Genomic DNA, 9,415 nt, shown 5'->3' on the forward strand with positions numbered 1-9,415 from the left:
ATTTCGAACCTATGACACGCGTGTCAGAGGTGACACGCGAACTCATTTTTTTGGGTTGATTTTTCTTTGTTAAATGGCATTTAAATATATGAAATAAATATCAAAAATATACATCTTTGTTTTACTATGGTTGCAAATATCAAAAAATTTCTATATGTGACATGGCACCAGAGTTAAGTTAGGGTTTTTCAAAATGCTGACACGCCGAGCTCAAAAGGTTCGCCATCACTGGTAAAGCATTCCTGGCTCTATTGTTGTTAACTGGGAATATGGCAGGTTACTAACGAGTCTGCACCTCAGGTTTCCCATCTGAGAAATGGAGGCAATAAATTACCTATCTCCATGGAGCTGTGAGGAGTAACAGAGGCTGTCCATGCAAGGCACTAAGTACAGAATAAGTGCTTAATAGTACTTTCAACACCGACAGTTGATTTTGCCAGAAGTGAAAAGAGCTTTGGGAAGATAAAATCCTCCAAGATGATTGTGTTAGATAAATTGTGAGTGACATTTTCTAAGCAGGAGACTAGCACTGCCTGCATTAAATGGGGCCCTGATCCCTGAGATTTGCCCAGTGGAGGGAAAACCTGGAAGATATATGGGGGCACTTCCTGCCTAGGGTGAGGGATACAGAGGCTCTAGGAGAGGCGTTCCCTTGTCCTCCAAACATGCCATCCAAGACACTAATACAGGTGGTTGCTGAGTACTAACTGCCGTCTTTTTTGTTCAGCAAGGCACAGGATTGGGTATTTGAGGTTGCCTTTTTTCCAGTGGAGTATTTTTAGGGACAAGTGTTATATACTTTCAGCAAATAACAATGGTAGATACTGTTTTTGCACTGCTTACTGTGTGCTGCCAGCTACTGGGCTAAGATACCATTTAATCCTCACAACCAACCTATGAGGTGGGGGCTATTCTTATCCCTATTAAGTAGTGCCAGGATTTTGCGAGGCCACTCCATTTGGATCTAGAAGGGAGGGTGTTGGGTAATTATAAGTGCCTTGTGAATTGAATTAGGTTTTAAAATTTAAGAAACATACACTGCCAGGGGGAGGTGAAGGCAGATAGAACCTCTTTGTTCCAGATTTCTGTTTGAAGGTAAATAAAATCTCCCCCATACGGATAATTCTAGACAAGTGGTTCTCAACCTTCCTAATGCCACGACCCTTTAATACAGTTCCTCATGTTGTGGTGACCCCCAACCATAAAATTATTTTCGTTGCTACTTCATAACTGTAATTTTGCTACTGTTATGAGTCGTAATGTAAATATCTGATATGCAGGATGTATTTAGGCGACCCCTGTGAAAAGGTTGTTCAACCCCCAAAGGGGTTGCGACCCACAGGTTGAGAACCGCTGGTCTAGACAGTATAGTGGACTGAGTATCTTCATCAGTGTTTAATGAAAGTCTGCCCTCCTTCTCTGGAAATAGAAGCTGAATGAGCAGGCATAAACTATCTCCTTCTCTAATACCTGTCTTTCTCATTTCCACAGGGAAAGGTAATTACTGGACCCTGGATCCAAACTGTGAGAAAATGTTTGATAACGGGAACTTCCGCCGGAAGCGAAAGCGCCGCTCTGAGGCCAGCAGCAGCTCTGCAGTGGCTGCAGGGACGTAAAAAGAGGGTCTGTCCTCAGGATTAGGGGCTGGAGCGGGTGGGAAGCCGGAAGGAGACAGCCCCTCTGCTCTGCTGAGGCCTTCCCAGTCTCCCGAGCCTCCTGAGGGCTCCAAGAGTGTCTCCTCCCCTGGAGGGCCCGTGCTCACCTCCACCCCTTGCCTCAACACCTTCTTCAGCAGCCTCAGCACCTTGAGTGTCAGCAGCAGTGGGAGCACCCAGCGAGCTGTCGCTGGTGGCCACCCCCTAGGGATCCAGGGGACCCACCTGCCCTCCAGCAGCACGTTTCCCACCAGCTCCGTCTCGGAAGCCTCAGACAACTTGCAGCTGAGCACCAGCACCAGCAACGGCAGCAGCCAGAGATCTTCCTATTATAGCCCTTTCCCTGCCAGCACTGGTGCAGGGCAGAGCAGTCCCTTCAGCCCGCCTTTCTACAACTTCAGCATGGTCAACAGCATCATCTACCCGCGGGAGGGCTCTGAGGTATAGACTTAAAGATGCACACCTGAGATCTTGTTAAAATCCATATTCCAAGGCGGCTGATCTGGAGCAGGTTCTGCGTTTCTCTGGAGCTCCTGGCTGATCTGGTCCATTAACCACACCGGGGAGTAGCCTGGGTATAGTAGACAACTCTTTCTACAACCCAGCAAGCTTCTCCAGGTTGCTCAGGGTAGGGCCTCCCTGAAGAGATAGCTGTCCCTCTCTGTCCTACGATGATAGCACCTGTGAGCCCTGTGAGGCCAAGGGACCACATCTGTTCGTTCATCACTGTAGATCAGGGTTACAAGTTCAAATGTATACATGGCCAGCTAAAAAAAAGTGAATGACGTTATTGGGGAGGAAAAAGATAGCAATTGGCATTGGAATCATCAGGGAGGAGTTGGGACTGACCCACTGAATTCTTTCCTTCTGCCTGGCAGCTTTCTGATTTTCCTAGAAAAGACAGATCTGTATTTTCATAGGAAACCTCCATTGGAATTCTTGGTTGCTAATTAAAGTTTAGAAAATACTGTACTGGGAAACCCCCAAAAGCCATGAGCTCTATCCACCTCATGAGCTCCCTTTACTCATGCTCAGCATCTGGTACATGGTAGATATTAATAGCAATAAAACTACCCAAGCAAGCCCTATGTGCCATGCACTGCTGGACACTGCACTCATTAACCCAGACAGCCTGGGCCACGGGTGATATTACCGCCTCATTTTCATAGGAGGCTGGGAAGCACCAGGATGTCAGGTGCTCACTCCAGGCCATGCAGGCACCAGCCGTGCAGCAGGGCAGGGTCAGGTCCAGGTCAGGTCCAGGCAGTCTGGCTCCAGGGCTGATGCTTGCAGCTTTGTGTTTCTAGTTCCTGGGGGCAGACAGTGCATAGAGAGTAGGAATGAGCTAGATCACATTTGACCAAAGATTCCAGTTGAAATAAATGTCACGAGATGTTCCCGTGAGCAGCACGGATGGAACCCCCACCTCCATGTTACTTGTGCTACTGTATTCCTGTGGCCTGGGCTGACCATTGTCCTCATGAACCTGACATCCTGTCCCTTTTAGCATGTGTCCTGAGTTTTTCTTTAAATGAAGTATTAGAATTTTATTAAAAATAGTTTTTAAATTGAATTTTTATTTACCACAAATGGTTGTGTTTTTTTTAAAAACCAGTTGTGGTAATTTTTTAAAAAATACAATTTACTTTTAGCACTCCCTTTTACTTCTCAAGAGGTATTTTCATTTGAATAATTTGTATGGTTAGCCTCCCAGCACCCAGCAGAGAGCCTGGTGCCTGGCAGACACCCAGTCATTGCTTGAACTTGAACTTATCCAAAAAGTATTAGTGTATTTTATTGGAACAATGTTACATTAAGACGAAGATAATGTCCTATGAATTGCCTTAGTGCCATGTTGTTGGTTTGGGGTTTTTTTAATTTTTTAATTTTTTTAATTTTTTAAAGGAACACAAGTACATTGTTAAAAAAAAATAGCTTTCCTCTGTGTATTCTTTCTTAAAACTCACAGCATTACTCTTAAATTTTTATTTTGAAATAACTTACAGGAAACTCTTTTTTAAAGTAGTTTATTGAGGTACAAGTAACATCACCATTATTTAAATATTATGAACAGGTGTACCTGGTTTTATTGTGCTTCACAGAGGTTGCATTTTTTTTTTTTTTACAAATTAAAGGCAAGACCCTCACCAGCAAAAAGATGACACTTGCTTTCTAAGACTGGTCTGGCACAGAAACTGCAGCATCCAAGGCTTGCCTGCAGAAAGAACCAAAGACCGCCCACCCACACTGCACAAAATCCAGTTTCAGGGGTATTATTTTATGTGAAAATCCTGTGGACTTTTATAACTATTGTTTCTAACACAGTTCTATATTTGTAAAATAATTTATAATGTGAACTGAGACAAAAATTTTCCCTAGGAAAGTACACTATATGCTGAGAATCTCATGAAATAAACTAAGTGGGATGACTTCTGGCCATTTTTCAGCATTGCTATTTTTCTGTCTTCAGTTTCTTTCTCCTAAAAGAAGAGATGTGAGTGGCATGGCACCAACGCCACTACACAGACTTTGTGTTGAGAGGGGAGCGACTGACCTTTGGTGTCTTTCCACCACCCCTATCTGAAAAGGCAGGGATGGAGCAGCCACTCTGGGGAGGGTCTTACAGGCATGACCATTTTATAAGAGTCACAGTTCTGTCATTTAGATTAACGTGCAATGCAGTGCACCAGATGATTTCTGTTGCAGAAAGAAATGTGCTGGAAAAGTTTCATCAGCTGACAGTAGTCCTTGGGTGCAGCCCCAGGTGTTCCAGTCCTCGAGGGGGCCACAGGCAGCCCAGCATTTCCCAGGAAACTTGAAAACAGCTTCGTCTGGAAAAACCTGAAATAGGCTTCTGGGCTAGGGTTTCTCAGCACCAGCATTGCTGATGTTTGGGGCTCAGTAATTTTGTTGTAGAAGTAGTCCTTTACACCACAGGGTGTCTGCAGCATCCCTGGTCCTTACCCATTAGACCCCCCTGGGCCCTGGCCATGAGTGATAACCAAGAGTATCTGCAGGCATTGCCCATGGACCCTGGGGGACAAAATGAGCCCTGGTTGAGAACCACTGATGTAGGTCAATACCCACAGTTTGTCAAGGATGAAAGGAAGCCCCCTTGGTCTCCAACAGAAAGTCCTAGGTCTTGGGCTAGCAGTCAGGCCCTGAATGAGTTAGACCTCTGGGCTTGTGCAGGCAGTTTGTCCTGAGATGCCCTTTCTCATAAGGAGAATAAGTTGTGAGCAGGTGTAACCCAGCAACAGGCATTTCTCAAAGCTGGGACCAATGGTTCGCCCAGTCACATTGGAGGTAGGGCTCCTTCAATATTTTAGTTGTTGATTATAGATTTCTTATGGTAGCTTCCTTCTTGGCATCTAATTCTTTTACTAGTAGAGACCTAGGCTGGGGATAATTTTAATTAAACAGTAGTAAATGATCTGGGTTATTTAGGGGTTGTAGGGGTGGGGGGTGGGGGGACAGGACACAGGCATAGGGAGGACGTGCTAAAAGAACGTGATTAACCTGTATTTGGAAATATCTAGTTCTGGGTGGTTGATGGCTATTAAATGCCAGAATATTGGTATCTGTGAGAACAAAGATGATGAGAAGAACAACTAACTGGGAAGAGCAGCAGGTGCCTCAGACTCCACTCCCAGGACTGAGGAAGCGGTGCCTCCTGCTGGGCATGGGATTAAGGGAAGAGGACTAAGCTGCCTGTGCCTGTAATATTTTCAGGTCAAAGTCTGCACCTGCTTTCCAATTGGGACCCAGGTCAGAAATACAAACCTGAGCCAAATTTCACTCTGTGGTGCTCAGAACTGCAGAGGAAAGAATGTGGACCCATGGCACACTGTTCCGCAGCTTTCGTTCCGTGGGGTTCCTGGGCTGGGGGCTGAGGTCAGGTTGAGGCCAATTATGCACCTTTATAACCTAAAGCACCTGCCTTCGGCCTTCTAGAACCTCGTGTACCATTCAGAGTCAGAGAGGAGCCAAGGAGAATGTGAAAACTGAATTAGCAGTGCTCAGGTTTTCTGTTTAATACTTTAGGATCCTTTCACCCCATTCGTAAACTTAATGGAAAAGGACTTTGAAAACTTTGCCTTCCCCAGCTCCTCCCCAACCCCCAAGGGCATTCCTTGGTTCCTCCCAGGGCCAACTGGGCCAAGGTAGAGACAGGAGGAGCCTCACTGAATTTTGAAGGAAATTCTAAAAGTGTGCTCCTTCTCTCTGAGATCCCCAAACTTGGAAAGAGGCTAAATTTTGGGGTCTAACTGTGTCTTGTTTTCTTTAGATGCTCTAGTCACTGACACCAGTGGTTGTCAATGAAAAAGCAGCTACTGTGGTTTTCTGTGCCAGCAGGGGCTGGCCAGTTCTGGGGTGAAGACCTGGTGGGCCATCCAGGCCTTGCCTTTTGTTATGGAGAGCAGTCAGCTGGGGCGGATGGCTAGCACCACTACAGAGAGGAGTTTCCAGTTAGCTTTGAAAACAAAAGAAACCAGGCAGCTACCAAATTCCTCCCATGTTTTTTATTCATGATGCCAGGGCATCACCAAAACCCTAGGAGGCCAGGAGAGCAGCCCTTTATCATTTAAACAAGGGAACATTACAATAATAATAACTCACTTCTTGGATGCCAGGCACTGTCCTAAAGCATGTCTATAAAATAGCTAGATTAACTTCCCAAAAGTGCATGAATAGATACTGTTTTTATTCATTTCAGCAATGAGAGCACTGAGGCCTGTGGCATGTGTGTAACCAGGCCTTAGTCAAAAATCTGAGGAAAGTGGTCAAACTAGGATTCAAAATCAGGCCAACCAATGTCAGAGCCCACCTGCCCTGTACCTTCTGTGCTGCCTCTCCCTTTGGAGATGAAAAGAGAGGCACAGAGAGGTTAAATGAGGTGCCCAAGGCCACACAGCTTGCTGGTTGCAGATTTGGGCCTAGCTTTAGGGCTCCTGCCTGCTATCCTCATAGTGAGGTTCTCTTCAGGCATTTCCACTGTATGTTCTCTAGGCTTTTGTGTCTGGGGCTTCTTTTCCAGGACACAGGAAGGTAAGCAGTGGGGAGAAAATTAACCTGTATTTGGAAATATCTAGTTCTGGGTGGTTGATGGCAGATCAGGGGCCCAGATCTCAGGCTCTGAAGCTGCTGAGGGAAGCCAGACGTTGGGGACACGGACCTCCATTGGCTATTTATCTATTAGCTCAGCAAGTCCCTTTTGGTTATCAGACCCTGTGCTAGACATTGAGATGATCCTTAGCAAGCCGGTGGTGGCCTAGAACAAGTATTCCCAGGCTGAAGTGATGTTCCCCCACTGGCTGTCAGCCTGTGCCGAGGGAGCTAGGATGGTTTAATCTGGAAAAGCTTACACCATCACTCCTTCTCTTTCCTGTGTCTGGTGTTAGGACACAGGACCTGGACCAGTGTTATTCAAAGCTGGGCTGACTGAATGACAGAGTGCTCTTAAAGGCCCAGGGCCTTGGTACAGACGAAGGTCCTTTCAGTCCCTCCCACCTTTCCAGCCCTGGCTGGTCCAGCCACAGTGAGGCCACATAGCATCCTGGCTGTCAGCTTCCAGCCCCAGCCCCAGGGGGAGAGAATGGTGTCTGTGTTCTGCACTTCCAAGGAGGCTTGAGGCTTCCCCCTCCCCAGTTAACCTTCTTGAAATGCATTAAACAAGCCACATTGTAGGGATCCCTCTGCTCCATGTTGAGATCTTAAAGCTGAGCATTAACAAGCATGAGGACCTCTATTTTCTTTCATCTGCAAGATGATGCCAACTGACTATTCTGTAACTGCTCACCTCCAATGCTCCACACCTGGTGACGCACAAACTCTCCAGGTCTCAGTCTTCACCTCTATAAAATGAATCAGTGTTATCAGAGAAATGCGTGAATGGCCTTTCTTCGCTGCTAGTGTGAGGGGGGTTCTTGGGATAGCACTGAAAGAAGCATTTTGAGAGGCCCGCATGGGAGGATGAGATGTGGTAGAAAGCTTTATTTGAGTGAATTAAATTCTTGGGTTTCCAAAGTCCCATTTCCCTTAGTCCAGTCCTGGAAAATGTGCAGCTAGGAATTCAGCTGAGCTAGAAGCAAAGCCATTGTCCATGGTGGAGCTGGGTCCAGCGTAGCATCAGGCTTCTTACAGCCCATTAGTCCATTGTGTGTGGGCCCACATGGCTGTGGGCCATTTTGGGAAATGCAAGGCAGCCAAGAGCACACACCCTGCAACAACAGTACCAAGAGTCTAAAGAACACAAGAGCAAGAGATTGAGAAAACAAACTATTTTGTTTAGGAGCTTAAGTATCTCAAATCTTCCCATACTTGCAGTGCCCACACCTGCTCTGGGAAATGACCTGTTCCCAGGTGTGACCGACAGGAAAGTAACTTCCCTATTTCACCAGACCTTACGGGGCATGCTACAATATTTGGCCTTTCCTTTGCTACTTACCAATTACTCATAAATAGGTTAAATTACAATGGTATCAAATAACAATGTGTACCTCACAGGACTGTTGAGAAGGTTAATGTATCTACTTTATATTGAATCTGTGTGTTTGCCCAATGGTAACATTGAGAAGGGATTCTCATCCACCCACAGAGCCTCCAGTGTCTCTTTTCAGAAAGACTGAGGTCAGTATTATCCTTTTTTTTTTTTTTCCCCCAACAGCCTTAGAGGGTGAGTATTTTGACCTCCTATTACAGAAAAGTAAAAACAGAGTAAAACAGCACCAGGAAAGGGAGGTTCACTCAGTAATTGATCTGGGTAATGGGAGAGTCCACTGATAAATGTTCTGAACTATGGAGGGTTCTCTCTTTTCGGCATCCAGTAGGGCTAGAGAGTGGTCCGGTTCCTGAGTAGGGTCAGCTGGGGATTGAGAAAATGAAAAAAAGAGACAGACACAGAGATGGAAGGAAAAAGCTGGGGCTGGGTGGGACCGCTGCCCTCTTCTGATGAAGAGACAGGGACCCAGCACCGATAGCATGTTTATTTTGTACCCCAAGTACCAGGAAGTTTCACCAAAGGTCAAGACAAAGGCGCTTGGGTGGGCCCAAGTCATGTTCATTCCTGGTGCTTGGCTGGATTTACATAATAAAACCCACTCCCTGGCACCTGGGCAAAACAGAAGGTCAAGATGAGAACACTTCTGCCTTTTTGGTTAGATGTGATTCCAGGACATGGCTTTGCCTACCGCTCTGGATTCAGCTGACAATTTATTAAAGAAATGCCCATGTGCCTTCCAGGGACTCTCTACACTGAACACCTACTAACACTAATTCTGCTTCCTCTGTTTCCCTCACCCTCCACATCCAAGCCCTAAGCAAGAACTCTTTGCTCTAGTATCCAAAATTGGTCTCCAGAGATTAAAATGGTGGCAGAGTAAGTGGATGCTACACAGAAATGCTCCCAGGACCAAATTGGAATTATGACAAAAATACATCCAGAATAATCAACGAAAGACTACCCTGGAGAGAACCCTGATAACCAAGAATGGAGAGTGTAAACCACATAGAGACTGGTAGGAAGGGCAGAGGTGCGAAAGGGCTGGCTGGGCTCCCACAGACAGCAGCTGAAGATATCTCAACTGTGGGGGGGTTGCCACTGAGAGCTCTGGGGTATAATCCCCAAGATAGGTCCCCCAGCAGAGAGCACCAGAACTGAGAAAGATGCCCACATAACATCTGGCTGTGAAAAGCAGTAGGGTTGTTGTTGGCCAGAGAAGGACAGTTGAAAATGCAGGTATTCTCTTAAAGGGCCACTG

The 9,415-nt window shown here is 46.1% G+C and overlaps 1 protein-coding gene across 1 annotated transcript in view; it reads left to right on the forward strand.

The window, feature by feature from the left end:
* Positions 1-2,102, forward strand: part of FOXI3 (forkhead box I3) — a gene marked incomplete at its 5' end in the record, with an annotated part of 24,382 nt that extends 22,280 nt beyond the window's left edge. The window contains 1 exon segment of the mRNA XM_006779339.1: positions 1,492-2,102. Coding sequence (XP_006779402.1) covers positions 1,492-2,102 — 611 coding nt within the window.
* Positions 2,103-9,415: the final 7,313 nt, after the last annotated feature.

The sequence above is a fragment of the Myotis davidii genome, unplaced genomic scaffold (genome assembly GCF_000327345.1).
Source record: "Myotis davidii unplaced genomic scaffold, ASM32734v1 scaffold2055, whole genome shotgun sequence".
Lineage (NCBI taxonomy): Eukaryota > Metazoa > Chordata > Mammalia > Chiroptera > Vespertilionidae > Myotis > Myotis davidii.